Source organism: Coregonus lavaretus (genome assembly GCF_964263955.1).
Source record: "Coregonus lavaretus genome assembly, chromosome: 11".
Classification (NCBI taxonomy): domain Eukaryota; kingdom Metazoa; phylum Chordata; class Actinopteri; order Salmoniformes; family Salmonidae; genus Coregonus; species Coregonus lavaretus.
Genome location: NC_139998.1, coordinates 44,665,103 through 44,684,410, shown reverse-complemented (window position 1 = coordinate 44,684,410; position 19,308 = coordinate 44,665,103). Strand labels below are relative to the sequence as shown.

The 19,308-nt window shown below is 44.1% G+C and overlaps 1 protein-coding gene across 1 annotated transcript in view; it reads right to left on the bottom strand.

Moving 5' to 3' along the window:
• The window catches only part of LOC311137333 (unconventional myosin-IXb-like), a 129,140-nt gene that overhangs the window by 38,592 nt on the left and 71,240 nt on the right, over positions 1-19,308 (bottom strand). The window contains exons 16-29 of the mRNA XM_084171773.1: positions 18,662-18,701; positions 15,209-15,331; positions 14,998-15,078; positions 14,735-14,845; positions 14,225-14,350; positions 13,972-14,121; positions 13,564-13,721; positions 11,332-12,438; positions 11,103-11,178; positions 6,691-6,797; positions 5,294-5,385; positions 3,504-3,691; positions 2,959-3,066; positions 2,672-2,842 (exon numbers count right to left, since the gene is read on the bottom strand). Of these exons, the coding sequence (XP_084027899.1) occupies positions 2,672-2,842; positions 2,959-3,066; positions 3,504-3,691; positions 5,294-5,385; positions 6,691-6,797; positions 11,103-11,178; positions 11,332-12,438; positions 13,564-13,721; positions 13,972-14,121; positions 14,225-14,350; positions 14,735-14,845; positions 14,998-15,078; positions 15,209-15,331; positions 18,662-18,701 (2,638 nt within the window). The remainder of the gene's footprint in view (positions 1-2,671; positions 2,843-2,958; positions 3,067-3,503; positions 3,692-5,293; positions 5,386-6,690; positions 6,798-11,102; positions 11,179-11,331; positions 12,439-13,563; positions 13,722-13,971; positions 14,122-14,224; positions 14,351-14,734; positions 14,846-14,997; positions 15,079-15,208; positions 15,332-18,661; positions 18,702-19,308) is intronic.

Here is a 19,308-nt window from a genome sequence, read left to right as displayed (position 1 = left end):
ATTCAGGTTGCTTCAGGAGTGTAGAATTTAGTCTCCATCTATATGCTCCATTTACCTTGGTAGGAATGGAGAATGATCATACCAGAGGAGAATGGCACTAAGCAACCTGGGGAGATAATACTTAATGTCCTTGAATCGAAAATCTTTGAGCCCCGTGTAGCTCAGTTGGTAGAGCATGGCGCTTGCAATGCCAGGGTTGTGGGTTCGTTTCCCACGGGGGGCCAGTATGAAAATGTATGCACTCACTAACTGTAAGTCGCTCTGGATAAGAGCGTCTGCTAAATGACTAAAATGTAAATGTAATAACAGGTATCTAAAACTATGAAACATTTGGGTTGATAGCAAAAAGTTAGCAATAAAAAAAAAGATTAGTCCCTATCCTGTGGGTGCATCTGTCTCCAGATGTCTAGTAAATGGAGATCCTTCATGAATGACATGGTGAGCTTGGCGGCTTTGGTAAGAGGGGAGGGTTTATCAGAGGACCTATCAAGACCTGTATTTGAACAAACATTTAAATCTCCTCCAGCCAGTAGCCATTCTGGTGGTGCTTGAGCAACCTGAAGGAAGACATTCTGAATAAACATATGGTCATCGAAGTTAGGAGCATAAATATTCAATAGGGTCCAAGACTCTGAATACATATGCCCCTGCACCAAAACAAACATGCCTGAGGGATCAGACATGGTGTTGCTGACACAAAAGGGGATGTGTCTACTTATCAAAATTGCAGTTTCTCTTGCTTTAGAGTTAAACTAGGACGCAAAACCTTGTCCTACCCATTCCCTCTTTAATGCCTTGTGTTCACTGGCTGAAGATGTGTTTCCTATAAGAACACAATGTCAGCCTTTAATTTCTTAAGGTATGTATAGACTTTTCCTCTTAACTGGGCTGTTATGAAGTTTTACGTTGAATGTGACATATTTTAGTTGGTTTTCAAATATATAACCGAATGGTAATCACTAATATGTAAATAGTCAGGTAATGTTTCAACTTTGGTTTGAACACTGAAGTGACCTATGTGTCTCTGTAGGAAGGAAACGACATAAAAATAATAATAAAAAAAAACATCCACCCTGATTGTCGGATTAAACCCACAATCAAACATGAAAATAGTTGTACAGAGATGTTGTTGCTTGCTTTCCATCTTGCTCTTACTAGCTAAACTTTGGCATAAACTAAAACCTACGAGCTCTCTATATTGAAAAGAAACGTTGTTAATAGACATTTATGGTTGAATATTTTACTGTCAACAATAAGGGTTGATTGAGTCTCTTCAGGAGAAAAGGGGGGGAAAGCAATGGGCCTAGGCATACTAATTTGTTTTGCCCAGTGGATATTGTCAAAACCAAAATATACTCTCCTGTAAATGTAATAGATCTCACCACAGAAAAAATAACTGTCAGTTGAAAATGTCCAAATCAACTTTAGCGACCAAATCGCGGGGTAAACAGATCCAAATTCCAAATAGACATCAGCAGTTCAGTCCCAGGACAGCACAAACAAGAGAAAACCAATAAACTGCGTCAAATCTCACGGATAGACCTTTGTGAATCAAACGCGGTTCAGTTCTTTGAGAAAAGTGAACACTTCTCCCAGTGTGTTGAAGAGATGGATTCGGCCATTGTACTGAACTTTCATCCGTGCAGGGTGAATGAGGTAGCCGGTGATGTTCTTCTCCATCAGGGCTTTGGCAACTGGTTTGAACTGCTTACGACGTCTGGGAAAAGGCTGACACTCTTGCAATCGATGGTGATGTCCCGTTTGGCTCTTGCAAGTCGCATTATCTTCTCCCTAACCTGGAAACGGAGGAACCTGATCAGGATGGCCCGTGGAGGCTCATCTGGTGTGGGTTCCGGTGTTAAGGTTCTGTGGGCGCGTTTGATTTCTAGCGGCTTGGTGAAGTTGGTTATGCCCAGGACATCAGGGTTCCATTGAGTGAAGAAACGGACGGGGTCACAGCCCTCGCTGTCCTCCTTCAATCCCACCACACGGATATTGCTACGTCTGCTCTGGTTCTCCATCTGGTCCACCTTGTTTTTGAGATAGGCATTGTCCTTCTGCAGCTGTTTGATAACCTGGTCATGATGGGTGTATGTTTCTTCAACTGTGCTAATGCACAACTCAGCCTCAGTCGTTCTCAAAAGGAAATCATTCAGGGAGGATTTCAGGCCGTCAATGGAAGAATGAAGTTCAGCCGATTTGTTGTTAATATTCAGTGAAAGACCTTTGTTACCATCTTGAATTTCCAGGAGGAGTAGCAAGTATGCCGGAAGACTCGGAAGAGGCTGCTGAGAGGAACAGTGTGGAACTGTCGTCTGCGTTATCAGGGCTAATGCTTATCTTGCTAGCTGTGGTGGTATTATCTTGGGATTCAACAAAGTTTTGGTCATCCTTCTTGACTCCCGGCCGGAGGTCCATGGCTCTTTGGGAAGGTAAGTACTTAACAGTTTATAAGCCAATGTTAGAATATTGTTTCAACGTTGTTAATTAGGCAATAATAGGATAACTTTGAAGAGCTCGGTTTGTTAACGTGTGCTACCAAAGTGTTGTTTGTGCCAAGTGCTATAGCATAAAACCTTCATCAGGGTGCTTGGAGTTGCCTACTGCGATAATAGCCATCTGACAAATATGCTAATCATTATATGCTAATCATAATAAGGTAATCCTTCACCTTGGCTGGTTCTGCCTCCTCCTTTTTGATCTCTCCCCTGATGAAGCCATCCAGGACTGACTGGAACAGGTTGACCACCAGCTGCACCTCTCCCTTCTGCGTCTCTCCTGCCAGGCTGATCACCCTGTTCTGGTAGCCACGCATCAGACCCTTGTAGCCAATATGGTGTGTCTGTCCACCACAGGTGAGAGAAAGAGAGGGGAATAAAGCAATTATCATCCATACACGGGAGTCACTGAATTGATAAACAGCTTCTATTTCTATAGGCCTTATGTTCCACCACTCACTGGGAGAGAGTACATGCCCTTGATGGTCTCTCTAAACTGCATGGTGGCTGAGATGAAGATGTTTTCTGTGGCAGACAACTGCTTCCCCCTGGAGCGGAAGTCATTCACCTACACACACACAGAGACAGAGACAGAGACAGAGAGAGAGAGACAGAGAGAGAGAGAGAGAGAGACAGAGAGACAGAGAGAGAGAGAGAGATATTAAAGGGATAGTTCAGGATTTTTGGCAATGAAGCCCTTTATCTACTTCCCCAGAGCCAGATGAACTCGTGGATACCATTTGCATGTATGCGTCCAGTATGAAGGAAGTTATAGGTTGTTTTGTGAGCCAATGCTAACTAGCTTAGTACTAGCACTTACACTAGATAAAGGGCTTCATTGCCAAAATCCCAAACTATCCCTTAAAACATTTTGTGGAGCATACTATAAGTGTATTTTTCCTCTATGGACCTGAAAACTACAAGAGGTGTGTGACTGAGATCAACTCTCTTTTCAGTTAGCTTTTAGCTGTAACATGAAGCAGCAGAATCAGAATGTGGTCGGACCTGATTCCCCAGGAATTCGTCCAGGTGTCGGAGCTCGTTGGCGTTGGTAATCTCCCGGTCCAGAGAGGCGTTCCATTGCTCTGAGACCCGTGTGGCCCGGCTGATCTTGATGGTGGGGTTCCGGTTCACCGCCCGGCCTCCACTAGCAGGGTCTGGGTGGGAGCGGGATGTTTGCGAGAGAGGCGGGGCTGTGTGGAACAGATTAGATTAGATTAGATAGATAGATAGATAGATAATTGTTGTCAATATGTTCAAGCATAAAAATGTCAAAATATTCACCCTTTTTCCACATTTTGTTGTGGTACAGCCTGAATTTAAACACACTTTAATTGAGATGATTTTGTTACTGGCCTACACACAATACCCCATAATGTCGAGGTGGAATTATGTTTTTAATGGCTGCATCATGTTATGGGTATGCTTGTAATCGTTTTCAGGATATAAAAGAAACAGAATGGTGTTTGGCAAAATCCTAGAGGAAAACCTGGTTCAGTCTGCCTTCCACCAGACACTGGGTGATGTATTCACATTTCAGCAGGACAATAACCTAAAACACAAGGCCAAATCTACACTGGAGTTGCTTACCAAGACAGTGAATGTTCTTGAGTAGCCGAGTTACAGTTTTGACTTAAATTTGCTTGAAAATATTTGGCAAGACCTGAAAATGATTGTCTATTAATGATCAACAACCAATTTGACAGAGCTTGAAGAATTTTGAAAATAATAATATGCAAATGATGCACAATCCAGGTGTGGAAAGCTCCTAGAGACTTACCCAGAAAGACTCACAGCTATAATCGCTGCCACAGGTGCTTCTACAAAGTATTGACTCAGGGGTGTGAATACTTACGTAAATTATACGTTTCTGTAAATACATTAGCTAAAATTTCAAAAATATATGTTTTCACTTTGTCATTATGTTGGGCAAAAAACGTATGAAGGAAGTAAAGACAAAAACATGGCTTCGATTAGAGAGATCCTAAACTTTCCTGTAGGATCTGATAGCCATCAAAGGTATAAAACTAAAAGGCTCAACAAGCTGTAAAATGTAGGTTTTTGGGAATTGGGACCATTTTACATATATTGTTTTGCCCAGGAAATGAACACTTAACTTGATTCCAAATGTGTTTTTTGGACAAGGATTTTCATATCGCTTTGTTGATAAAACATCTCCTTTTTAATTCTCTCTAACGCCAAACTGAAAGGTCCAAACTATGTTGTTATGAGGGAGCTTAATCCTACCTGACTAATTATTTACCAGAAAGCAACTTATTTAAGAAACAAATCCATTGGAGAAATACACCTGTATTTTCTCTCTGGGTCTCAAGTTCAGGAAGTGACTGACCCTGTATCACCGCTACAACACTGCACTCTTCCAGCACCTTCACATGAGTAAGACCACTGCCATTTCCAGGCCAGACTGGATCTTAGCACAAATACCACCTTATTTCACAGTCAGAGAAACTCCCTACCTTGTATATGCTACGAAAGGCACTGACAAGTCATTTGATAGCAACGTACATAGCAACAAGATATGCTGGAGACAAGCTAAATAGGGCAGTAAAGAAGTAAGAGTTGTTTTTTCAGATGGAAATGTGCCATATCGAGTGTCTATGATAATCAAGTGATGTCAACATATGACATATTCACTTTGAATGTCCATGTGACTTGACAAGGAACAAAATGTAGGCTCTAGTTAATATAGCCTATTGTAGAACTAGGACCCAGAGATTTTCCTGGTCTGGTCACATATTTGGTGTGCCCCAAGGCTGCGTCCTGGTGCCTCTTACCTTCTCCTCGGTCGCTCAGGTCTCCATCGTCAGGAGTATGTGCCTCTTTTTGGTGACGTTTCTTCAGGATCTTCCTCAGGAACCCTGAGGATCTACAGCACACACAAACATTCTGTCAATGCCACACTGTCAACGCCACACAGTCAACACTCATACAGTAGGACTTAGTCAATGCAAATGCACTGTAATTGTAACATTTATGGGTTATTGATGTGTATTATGGTTTTTAATGGGTTTGACTAATGCCATTCTTGGTGTAAGACTGTGTTACAGTAAATAGGCACAGGTGAGTAATGTATCCAATCCTACTAATATAATGAACAACATAATTACAAGAGTACCTGTTGTTCGAACTTGACACAGAAATACAGTCTGCCATTTGGTCACATATGCCAACATGCAGGAGAATTGGATAAAACATGCTTTGTTTTAGTGATCAGATGTGCAAGATGTGAATGTTGAATCTTTGTGAATGTCAAGGGGCAGACCTGTGAGGGTTTTTGAATGTAAGCCTACTGTACTAAATGTTCTCATCTGTCCAGCACCACATATTTTCAGGGTTTATAGACCGACTCTGCTCACTGAGTGCCATGGTAACAATCTTTAAACAAAATCAAACGCAATTTTTCGATCTTCCAGCCTGATAAAAACTTTGGCACGGTAAGGCACAGCACATCCAAAAAACTGGGGAAAAGTAAATCCATTCAGAGTAAATTAAGTTAAGGAATTTCCGGAATCTATCCCCTCCAATAACAAACTGCCTCTATAGCTATATATGGGAAACTCTAGCTTGTGCAATGTGCCATATGAAGGAGCTGGACCAGTTTGATTACACAAGGAATAGTGTTTTCCCATGGGTTATCTGCCTCAGACCTCCGGGGTGGATGAGATCGTCTGGTGAAGGGTTTCCCTCCACAGTTACTACCTCAGTCTCTGTACATTACCATCACACTCAAGCATCTTCCTAGCCACCGTGCTTCTACATCTGCATTGCTTGCTCTTTGGGGTTTTAGGCTGGGTTTCTGTAAAGCACTTTGTGACAACTGCTGATGTAAAAAGGGCTTTATAAATACATTTCTTTGACTGATCTTTGTGGTTATCTGGAAGAGACCCTTAGGATATCATAGTATGTGATTTAACATCCCAAACCCAAGGCATCAAACCATAATATTGGCCAAGTAAGGTTCTACACTCCTAGTTCCCAAACCTTTTTATGCCGTGATCTACCAAAAGCTTTTGGAATGCTCTTATGACTCATCTAATAAACAGCCAATATTTATAGGTCCAACCCAGTCTCTTTCACAACCCAAAACGAATCAGCCGTGAATCAGCTGGGACTGTTCTGTTGCCCATCCTGCTGTAAAATATCTAACATTAGTTTCCCTGAAGCACTGTACCTCTCTGGGGTGGGCGGTAGAGTTTGGACAGTGTCCTGGTGGCCTGAGGAGTCATGGGTCCTCCTCTTCATGCTGCCCTTTGACCAATCATCTATAGGAGACTGGAGCTGCAGGGACAAAGAAGAATCAAACTATACTGTACAATTCCCATCATGTTGAGCAGATGATTGCAAACACAGTTTGAGGAGATGAGGCCTTGGTAGCAACTTGATAGTTTCAGTTGCGATAGGAAAAAGAGATGACATTACCAGCAATCAAGAATGGCCCCAACCCAATATCAACCAATAGACTTCCATGAGAACCCAATATCAACCAATAGACTTCCATGAGAACCCAATATCAACCAATAGACTTCCATGAGAACCCAACTTCCAATAGACCTCCATGAGAACCCAACCTACCGAACTTCCATCAACACCCAACCTTAGGGACAATTATCTTCAAAGTTCACCACTACTCATTATCCATTGCACAAATTATGGAAGAGGTTCATATCATTGTATCACCTGAAAAATGCACCCATGTTTATTCCCATCAGTACATAGATTTTTGTTGTTGTTGGTGGATTAAGAGGAAAGACATTATTGAGTCAAATCCTCAAATAATTTGTTACCACTTGTTATTTAAATAACACATTAATAATTCAATTGGAAAATGAGAGTGGATGTGTGTTAGAAATCCACAGAAAAGTTACCGCCCAAAAACACTGCTTAATGCAGATGCAAGTCTATATGCACACAATTACAGTAAGAGCCTTGTAAAATGGTAGCCAAGTTACTACTCTTTTTTGTTTTTCAGCTATGGGCATGACATCCAATGTTTTGTCAAATTTTGATCAAATAAGATTTATGGGTGAAATAACACATTAAGACACCAATGGAAAGGACCACCTCTGACCCCCAAACCATGACGGTTGACCAGAAAGGGTTTCATTGTGGGGGTTGATCAGTGGGGGTTGATCAACCGTGGAGTGTATACACTCCCAAGCCTATTTATTATGCTCTGCATTACATCTAAAGAAGTGTATGATGATGAGGTTAAACACTAGGGCAAAAAAGGTCAGAAACTGGAGTCTAGAGATTTCGAGCCAAAGGTGTGTTAGGATGCACCAGACTAACTAACTGGCAGGGCTCCGTTTCTCTGTGGTGGCAAGCTCTGCTCTGGCTTTGTGGTTATACCTTATCCATGGACTTTGTCCCCTGTGGGCCCAAGCAGGCCCTTGCGTTCAAAGGGAAGCAGGTCCAATACTTCACATCCTCCATTTCGTAACTTTTCTTAAAAGATGACGTCAACGAGCTAGTCAACATTTGTGTTTGGAATGTTTACGGTAATGTGTTCTGACCTATTACAGCCAGAGAAGCACAACGACACTGAGTTTTCATTCAAATGTCATGAATAAAGGATGTGATATGCTAGCTTCAACCTGTTCAGATCTGATGTGCTGCCCTCGTATTTGCTGAAAATAACAGTTCATAAGAAAGGGAAGGCACACAACGCTGCTGGGACAAACACGCTGGTAGGCTTGACGAGACAAGACCAACTGGCAACAGACACACAGAGAACACAGGTATAAATACACAGGGGATAAAGGGGAAGATGGGCGACACCTGGAGGGGGTGGAGACGAGCACAAAGACAGGTGAAACAGATCAGGGTGTGACAGTACCCTCTCCCCTCTAGGGTGACGCCACCTGGCGTCCTACCTGGGCGCATACCTGGTTGACCGGGGTGCCGGCGGCGGAACTCAGGGATGAGGCCTGGGTCCCTAGCGGGGACCCAGCACCTCTCCTCCGGGCCATAACCCTCCCAGTCAACCAGGTACTGGAATCCCCTGCTCCGTAGCCGAACCTTCAGGATGCAGCGTTTACTTTTTCGCTCTTTACTTTAAATCGCTGTTTGATCTGGGTTTGGAATTTAGCATTTCTTCTGGCATCTTGGTTGTTTTCACCCAACGTTTTTATTTCAGCTTTTCGCTTCAGACATTTTTATCTGCTCCACCACAAACCTGTCTGGTAAGGTTGAACGCCTCCTCTCCTACTCAGCCTCCCGACAAAAGCATCTCCCAAGCGGGTGTGACACCTACTCCCATTGCCTGCTGCACTGCGGCTTGGATCCCACCCGGCGATCTGCTCCCTGTCTGCCCTGGCCTGTCTCCCCCTGTCTGGTACACTGCGCCACTCTCCCGAGTGGCACAGTGGTCTAAGGCACTGCATTGCAGTGCTAGCTGTGCCACTAGAGCTCCTGGTTCGAATCCAGGCTTTGTCGTAGCCGGTCGCGACCGGGAGACCCATGGGGCGGCACACAATTGGCCCAGCGTCGTCCAGGTTAGGGGAGGGAATGGCCGGCAGGGATGTAGCTCAGTTGGTAGAGCATGGCGTTTGCGAAAAAATAAAATAAAATAATAATAATAATGTATGCACTCACTAACTGTAAGTCGCTCTGGATAAGAGCGTCTGCTAAATGACTAAAAATGGTACAGGTACCCCCGCCACACTCCCCCCTCTCTCCCGAGCTTTTGCTCGCCTTCAGCACACACGGACATACACACACACACACACACACCGCAGACTTTGGACTGATCTGAATTTTATGTAGGCTAATTAACTTGTGAATCTTATTATGTGAGCTTTACTGAGAAAAGCTTTAATTAACTAGCATAGGCCTACTATTTATTTCTTTTATCTCAGACTTTTATAGCCTACTGGGCTCAGAGAGCTACTCTCTCACGTTATTTTGTTGGAGCGAGTGACTCTTTGAACTTACAATGGCTAGCCCCAAGCAGTTTTACTTTTTTATTGTGCTTTGCACTATTTGCTCAATGACTCCTGCTTACTTTGTTGACTATGAGTTTGTTTGTTTACCTGACCGTGGGACAGACAACGTTTGTTCCCACACTCATGATTGACTCTCTTTTGGCTACACAGACTCTTGGCCTCCCATCCTATTCTAACCATCTCTCGCCGGCTTTGATTTCATGTTACCTGATGAAACTGCAGTACAATATGATCTTGTTGCCATCTGTTGCACATTCTAATGTCATAAAAATCCACACTGCACAGCTCTCCCTGTCCTCTGCCATGCCCTGATTGTATTACTGCTGATGATATCTGGAAATGTGCACCCTGGCCCATCTACTGTTGCTATTCCCAATTCTGATTTCTGCTTCACTGATTTCTGCTCTCGTAAAAGCCTGGGTTTTCTGCATGTTAACACTAGAAGCTTGTTACCTAAAATGTATCAATTGAAAGTGTGGGTTCAAGGCGTCAATCCAGATGTGTTGGTCCTCACTGAGACATGGTTAAGAAAGGGTGTTCTGAACACTGATGTTAACCTTCCTGGTTATAACCTTTTCGGCAAGACAGATCTTCCAAAGGTGGTGGAGTGGCATTCTTCACCATGGTACACCTTCAGTGCTCGGTTGTCTCCATCAAGTCTGTCCCCAAACAATTTGATTAGCTGGTTTTAAGCATTAAGCTTTCAAATAGCTCTTTGTTGACTGTTATCGTCCTCCATCAGCACCGACCTGTACCCTACCTGCCCTTAGCTCTCTCCTGGCCCCTTACACCAAGGCTGAATTTGTCCTGCTAGGTGACCTAAACTGGGGCATGCTTAAACCCCCTGACCAAGTCTTAAAACAATGGGACTCCCAAAATCTCTCTCAGATTATTACCAACCCCACAATGTATGACTCCAAACACCTAGAAAAGGCTACTCTCCTTGATGTTATCCTCACAAATAATCCTGATAGGTATCAGTCTGGTGTTTTCTGTAATGACCTTAGTGATCACGGTTTTACGGCCTGTGTTCATAATGGCTGCTCAGTTAAACGACCTGTCCTGATTTGTCATAGACGCTTGCTGAAAAACTTTAATGAGCAAGCCTTCCTTCATGACCTGGCCTCTGTAAATTAGTATATAATCAGCTTGATCCCCTCTGTGGAAGATGCTTGGACCTTATTTTTTTATATTTTCAGTGGTATTGTAAACAAACACGTTACTTCACCTTAAGAACACCATTTTGCGAAAGGCTCTGCACTCAAATACTCAGGCTGACTGGCTGTCGTTCAGGCAAATGAGAAATAAGTGCACTCAGGCTATTCGGAAGGCCAAAGTTAATTACTTTAAGGAGCAGTTCTCTCTCTGTGGGTCTAACCCCAAGAAGTTCTGGAAAACGGTTAAAGACCTGGAGAATAAACCCTCCTCCTCACAGCTGCCCATGTCCCTTACATGCTGACCACATCGGCTGCGTTGCGTGCGTGAGCATTGCAAAATAAACGTGTGCGCGGGCGTTGCAAAATAAATGTAGACATACATGTTATTCAATAATGTCATCCAAACTGCTCGCGAGCGTATGCGTAGCCAGGCGCTAAATTAGAACTTGGTAATGGTGGTTATAATAGTATAGAAATGTTACCTCTCTGTTGGAAGTGGAACCAGCATTGTCCGAGCCAGGGGACACCGCATCAAGAGATGAAGAGTTTCCACCACTCCTGGAAATAAAGGGATACAGAGATAAGTAAAATTAATAATAATAACTGGGGGAATCCTCAGTCTTTTCTCATGTTGCAGAGACAATGATATCCTGAAGCAAGTCTAACTCATTAATATTAGTGTAGATATCACAAGGATATGGAATGTCGTACGGTGAATGTTTTTTCCTCCTGTCCTTGCTGTGGTCCTCAGGAGGACTGGTGCTCTCTGGTTGTTGTCCATCACTCTTCTTCCCCTTCCATTTCTCTGCCTTCTCCTTCATGGTGCCCTGTTGGCTGTAGCGAATCAGATTGCCTGGACCCAGGACCTCATTATGGCCGTTCCTGTCATTCATTGGTTCGGGGGGGTTCAGGGTTAAGGTGCTGGGGCGTACAGGTGCAGGGGTGGGGGAGGTGGCTTTGGCCTCTTTCTTCCAGGCTACAAAGGTGTACTGGTCCAGCTCCTTGCTGTCCGTCCTCTCGGCCCGCTCTTTTGGCTTGCCCTCGGCTCGGCTGGCTGCCTCCTGTCCTTTGATCTTAGGGACGGGCTCCTCCTTGGTGGCTGCCAAGGCGACCCGCTCGCTCTCCCGCTGGCTGTGCTCCAGGCCCCACTGGCGCCGCTGCTCTCTCTTCTCCTGGCTCCTGGAGACCTGTGACCTGTGTGTCTCCGCAGCAGCCTGAGCCCCCTTGTCTTTTTCTGGTGACTGGGGGGCAGCTGCCTCCTTGGTCCCCCCCTCCTCATCAGGCTCCTTGGAGTGGGCTTCCTCCGGTTCCTCCACAGCCTGGCTCTCTTCCTCCAGCTGGGGCCCAGCCTCAGCCTGTGTACCGTTGCCCTCATCAGGCTGGGAGACTGCTGAGGCATCCCCCATTTCCACCTCCTCAGGTGGTGAGGTAGATGCAGCCTCTACATCTTCCGCCTCCTCCTTCTGCTTCTCCTTGTCCTGGACAGGCACTTTATCCTCCTGTTGGCTCTCATCTAGAGTACTTTCAGCTGCCACCTGTGCCTCTGGTTCCTCCTGTGTCTCAGGTTCCTCGTTGACTCTTTCTGCCTGCCTCAGCCTTGCCTCCTCCCTCGCCCTCCACACCGCTGCCTCCAGCGCTGCCTCTTTCTTTCTCCTAAATGCCTCTTCCTCTGCCTCCATGTCCAGTCGGGCTGCCTCCTCTTCTGCCTCTCTCGCTAGCCTGGCTGCCTCTTCCTCCGCCCTCTTCCTGGCTTCCTCCTTCCTGGCCTCCTCGTCTTTCTCCTCCTTTTTCCTCCTCTCCTCCCGTATTGAATGGCACCTGTTAAGTTCAACATGATTCAGAAGTGGTTCAACATTCATACGACAATGTTAGGCATCTCTGGGCATTTCAAAACATTTGTAACTAATAACTGTGGGGACCACACCAGTACCAGAATTCAAGAGATGGTGTCAATAATAACTTGCCTTTGGAGTCCAGAGTGGAACAACTTAAACTCAATCATATGTTTGACATCAATAATGATCGTGCCCCAGGTTATATGAAATAGCACATTAATATAGTCTATAACCAGCACAGTTACAATACCAGAGCTTGTGTTATTTCTTGTAAAGTCCCAAGAGTAAACAGTACTGCGAGGAGCATGTTATTCTATCCAGGCATGTTCTATACAAGGCATAGCTTGTTTCCGAGGTTGGGGATGATGTGCAATGAATAGGTTGTTTTTTAAAGGGCCAAAGCAGTCGCTTTTCTCTCAAGTACCTTAGTGTGATTGTTTTCAATTCAAATGGTCAAAGAGAAACAAAAATAGCTTAGCAAAGAGCAATTTCTCAACAAGAATTTTGCTAGGACTGTCTTGTAGTGGTGTGAGTAGAGAGGGGAAAACTGAAAACTAGCTGTTATTGGCAGAGAGGTTTGAAACTCTCTTATTGGTCTGTTAACTAATTTACAGCCTGGTGAGGCAGACCAAAACTCCATCCCACCAAAACAGGCTGAAATTTCAGGTGGTCTTTTCAAACAGCTCTTACACTAAGGGCATTATTATCATTTTCACAATTTCACATTATTGTTCTAACCAGTGTGGAAATATATATAAAACATAGGACTGCACTGGGCATTTAAGGTTAGGAAAATGTGCCACTTTTTAGGATGTCAATATAAATTAATGTAATGTGGTTGTTTGTAATCTTGTCACTCTTTTAATCGTTATATGTGTCATTGGTTTATACCTTCGAGGACCACTTTGGAAACAAGTGTTTTAATTCAAACTTTTAAGCGCTATCATCTGGGTCCACATCGTATATTTTGTTGTATATGTCTTTAAACCAAATACATTCCATTCAATTCAACAAAGTCAGTGTTTACCGGTAACTCAAGGCATTTCACACTTTATAAATACTACACTAAGCAATTAATGTATTTCAGTGGTGTGGCCTCGTGCTGTACCTCCTCCGTGCTGAGTGTCCTCTGGCCATAGCCTGGATCTTCTTGATGCTGGTCTGCCTGCGGAGGTACTCTGACCTCTGTCTGGAGCCCCTCCACACGGCCTGGATCAGCGTGGCCGCCTGACACTGCCGTTCCTTGTGGTGTCTACGCCACGCACGCTGGGAGGGACAAACACGGGCAAGAACATATTATTACCCTGACATATATTACCAAATATAACTTATATATTTCCCGTCTGCAGGAATATGATTGTCTCATAAAGGAAGGATATTGGACAATTTCTATGTATTTCTTTGTAAGAAATAGATATGGAAAATCTGAAAATACTAGTTTTCTAGGCATTTCATATCAGGAAAAGTCGCATCTTTGAACGGACATATGTACAGCACGGTTTATCACACAGCTTACCTGGATCAAGATGGCCGCCTGTCTCATCTCCAGGAAGTACCTCCTCTCCAGGTGGGCCCTGAACCAGTACTGCAGGAAGATGATCTTACGCATCACGTCCTTGTGCAGCGTGTCCTGCAGCTGCTGACGCTCCAGCTCCTTCAGGTAAACCTGAGGATCGCAATTTAATTCAAGACAATTTATTAAAAGATAATTAAAATGTATCTCTGACATGTATTTCTGTGAGGAAAATGTGGAGGAGAGCATGTCTTACCTTGGTTTTTCCTATCTGGTAAGTGGTGTGGTCGAGCTCCATCCTCTGGAACAGGGCAGAGATGTCCTCTGGCTTGGAGGCTGTAGCATTTTTGGGCAGCAACACTCGGAATTGCTCGATGAATTCCTACAGGGACACATTTATTACACCGATTTTGTTTTGACACAGACATTGCTCAATAAACATTTTCCTTCTAACATGTAAAAGTTAGCAAGATATAAAGCATCGTTCCACGGAGGGCCGAGTGTCTGCGGGTTTTCGCTCCTCCCTTCTACTTGATTGATTAATTAAGGTCAGTAATTAGTAAGGAACTCCCCTCACCTGGTTGTCTAGGGCATAATTGAAAGGAAAAATCTCAAACCTGCAGACACACGGCCCTCCGTGGAGTTTGACAACCCTGATATAAAGCAATTACTTTCATTGGTAAACAATGAATGTCAACTATCAACAACAGATATTGTTTCAGACATTGCTGCTGGCTGTCTAAGTCATTAAAGAGGTGCAGTGTACTTGGAAGGTGTACTTGGCTCCATAGCCAGACCTCCGGATGCGAACTGTCTCCAGCATGCCCGTGTAGTGCAGCTGCTGCAGCACCAGGGTCTCGTTCAGACACATCTCCTTCTGCGCACACACACACACACACACACACACACACACACACACACACACACACACACACACACACACACACACAGCACATCATTAGAGGGACTCATCATAATAATTTATCAACATCATCTTGGTTGTAAATAATTAAATAAATGTGGCGTTACCTTCTCAGAGTTGGAGCGAATACAGCGGATGAAGAAGGGTTCTGCTCTGCCCAAAGTCTCCAACAGTTTAGTCAGAGAGGTCTGTCAATGTAAAAATGATTTAATATCAATGAAACTAACTTCAATAAAGTTCTGCATCTGCATTGTCTGAAGTTTGCAATGTATGTTAGTGGCTGTCTGGCTGCTGTATTTGCTGGTGAGATCAGCTGACCTGGAACTGAGCGCTGATGCTGGGAGTCTTCTTCTTCTTGTTGAGGTGCAGTAGAGACTTGGCGGTGCGGTCGTGGAGGGTCCGACCCACGATGAACTTCAAGGAGCGAGAGTCCAACAGGCTCTAAGGAACAGCATCAACATCAAAGAGTTCTAAACGTCTGGAGACACCACCTCAGTCTCGCTGATACTCTCGGATGATTAAAACGTTATATATTTTGAAAATGTTCTATTAGATAATTTAGTGATCAAGATCTGAGATAATGAAGAAATATTAATAATTTCAGGTGGTCGGATTTTATATTTACAGGTCATGTTTCAAATTTTACTTATGTAGGAGCGCACGTACAGTGGGGAGAACAAGTATTTGATACGCTGCCGATTTTGCAGGTTTTCCTACTTACAAAGCATGTAGAGGTCTGTAATTTTTATCATAGGTACACATCAACTGTGAGAGACGGAATCTAAAACAAAAATCCAGAAAATCACATTGTATGATTTTTAAGTAAATAATTTGCATTTTATTGCATGACATAAGTATTTGATACATCAGAAAAGCAGAACTTAATATTTGGTACAGAAACCTTTGTTTGCAATTACAGAGATCATATGTTTCCTGTAGGTCTTGACCAGGTTTGCACACACTGCAGCAGGGATTTTGGCCCACTCCTCCATACAGACCTTTTACAGATCCTTCAGGTTTCGGGGCTGTCGCTGGGCAATACGGACTTTCAGCTCCCTCCAAAGATTTTCTATTGGGTTCAGGTCTGGAGACTGGCTAGGCCACTCCAGGACCTTGAGACGCTTCTTACGGAGCCACTCATTAGTTGCCCTGGCTGTGTGTTTCGGGTCGTTGTCATGCTGGAAGACCCAGCCACGACCCATCGTCAATGCTCTTACTGAGGGAAGGAGGTTGTTGGCCAAGATCTCGCGATACATGGCCCCATCCATCCTCCCCTCAATACGGTGCAGTTGTCTTTTCCCGTTTGCAGAAAAGCATCCCCAAAGAATGATGTTTCCACCTCCATGCTTCACGGTTGGGATGGTGTTCTTGGGGTTGTACTCATCCTTCTTCTTCCTCCAAACACGGCGAGTGGAGTTTAGACCAAAAAGCGATATTTTTGTCTCATTAGACCACATGACCTTCTCCCATTCCTCCTCTGGATCATCCAGATGGTCATTGGCAAACTTCAGACGGGCCTGGACATGCGCTGGCTTGAGCAGGGGGACCTTGCGTGCGCTGCAGGATTTTAATCCATGACGGAGTAGTGTGTTACTAATGGTTTTCTTTGAGACTGTGGTTCCAGCTCTCTTCAGGTCATTGACCAGGTCCTGCCGTGTAGTTCTGGGCTGATCCCTCACCTTCCTCATGATCATTGATGCCCCACGAGGTGAGATCTTGCATGGAGCCCCAGACCGAGGGTGATTGACCGTCATCTTGAACTTCTTCCATTTTCTAATAATTGCGCCAACAGTTGTTGCCTTCTCACCAAGCTGCTTGCCTATTGTCCTGTAGCCCATCCCAGCCTTGTGCAGGTCTACAATTTTATCCCTGATGTCCTTACACAGCTCTCTGGTCTTGGCCATTGTGGAGAGGTTGGAGTCTGTTTGATTGAGTGTGTGGACAGGTGTCTTTTATACAGGTAACGAGTTCAAACAGGTGCAGTTAATACAGGTAATGAGTGGAGAACAGGAGGGCTTCTTAAAGCCTAACTAACAGGTCTGTGAGAGCCGGAATTCTTACTGGTTGGTAGGTGATCAAATACTTATGTCATGCAATAAAATGCAAATTAATTACTTAAAAATCAATTGTTGTTTTAGATTCCGTCTCTCACAGTTGAAGTGTACATATGATAAAAATTACAGACCTCTACATGCTTTGTAAGTAGGAAAACCTGCAAAATCGGCAGTGTATCAAATACTTGTTCTCCCCACTGTAGCTGGCATATGTACAGTAAGGGAAAAAAGTATTTGATCCCCTGCTGATTTTGTACGTTTACCCACTGACAAAGAAATTATCAGTCTATAATTTTAATGGTAGGTTTATTTGAACAGTGAGAGACAAAAAAATCCAGAAAAACGCATGTCAAAAATGTTATAAATTGATTTGTATTTAGAGGTCAGATGTTTCTTGTAGTTGGCCACCAGGTTTGCACACATCTCAGGAGGGATTTTGTCCCACTCCTCTTTGCAGATCTTTCCAAGTCATTAAGGTTTCGAGGCTGACGTTTGGCAACTCGAACCTTCAGCTCCCTCTACAGATTTTCTATGGAATTAAGGTCTGGAGACTGGCTAGGCCACTCCAGGACCTTAATGTGCTTCTTCTTGAGCCACTCCTTTGTTGCCTTGGCCGTGTGTTTTGGGTCATTGTCATGCTGGAATACCCATCCACGACCCATTTTCAATGCCCTGGCTGAGGGAAGGAGGTTCTCACCCAAGATTTGACGGTACATGGCCCGTCCATCGTCCCTTTGATGCGGTGAAGTTGTCCCCTTAGCAGAAAAACACCCCCAAAGCATAATGTTTCCACCTCCATGTTTGACGGTGGGGATGGTGTTCTTGGGGTCATAGGCAGCATTCATCCTCTTCCAAACATGGCGAGTTGAGTTGATGCCAAAGACCTCCATTTTGGTCTCATCTGACCACAACACTTTCACCCAGTTCTCCTCTGAATCATTCAGATGTTCATTGGCAAACTTCAGACGGGCATGTATATGTGCTTTCTTGAGCAGGGGGACCTTGCGGGCGCTGCAGGATTTCAGTCCTTCACAGTGTAGTCTGTTACCAATTGTTTTCTTGGTGACTATGGTCCCAGCTGCCTTGAGATCATTGACAAGATCCTCCCGTGTAGTTCTGGGCTGATTCCTCACCGTTCTCATGATCATTGCAACTCCACGAAGTGAGATCTTGCATGGAGCCCCAGGCCGAGGGAGATTAACAGTTATTTTGTGTTTCTTCCATTTGCCAATAATCGCACCAACTGTTGTCACCTTCTCACCAAGCTGCTTGGCGATGGTCTTGTAGCCCATTCCAGCCTTGTGTAGGTCTACAATCTTGTCCCTGACATTGTTGGAGAGCTCTTTGGTCTTGGCCATGGTGGAGAGTTTGGAATCTGATTGATTGATTGCTTTTGTGGACAGGTGTCTTTTATACAGGTAACAAGCTGAGATTAGGAGCACTCCGTTTAAGAGTGTGCTCCTAATCTCAGCTCGTTACCTGTATAAAAGACACCTGGGAGCCAGAAATCTTTCTGATTGAGAGGGGGTCAAATACTTATTTCCCTCATTAAAATGCAAATCAATTTATAACATTTTTGACATGCGTTTTTCTGGATGTTCAAATAAACCTACCATTAAAATTATAAACTGATCATTTCTTTGTCAGTGGGCAAACGTACAAAATCAGCAGGGGATCAAATACTTTTTTCCCTCATTGTATGAAACTGTAAGTTTACCTTAGGTATGATCTGTTTCTGCTTGGCATTCTTGTTTTTCCTGTGGGAGAGGGAGAGGTTAGTGAGACGTGCTAAGCACAGAGATGTCACTGAGGAGGTCTAGGGGTGAGCGGGGGGGGGGGGGAGCCGTGTTGTTAGTATGGTGAGTCATTCTCAGTCAGTATGAGGCATGAGGGCTTGCACCTGGAGTATGGGTGGGATGACGGACAGACGGACGGGGGAATCCAGCCAACCAATCAGACAGCCTGGCTGAGACCCATAGGGCCTATAGGAGTAGGAGACCTGTTCTCCCAGCTATCTTGTTTTCATCATATCAGCCTTGGGTTTATAGTGGAACTGTTACTACAGTACCAGTCAAAAGTTTGGACACACCTACTCATTCCAGGGTTATTTACTTAATTTTTACTATTTTTTACATTGTAGAATAATAGTGAAGACATCAAAACTATGAAATAACACACATGGAATCATGCAGTAACCAAAAAAGTGTTAAACAAATAAAAATATATTTTATATTTGAGATTCTTCAAAATAGCCACCTTTGCCTTGATGACAGCTTTGCACACTATTGGCATTCTCTCAACCAGCTTCATGAGGTAGTCACCTGGAACGCATTTCAATTAACAGGTGTGCCTTGTTAAAAGTTA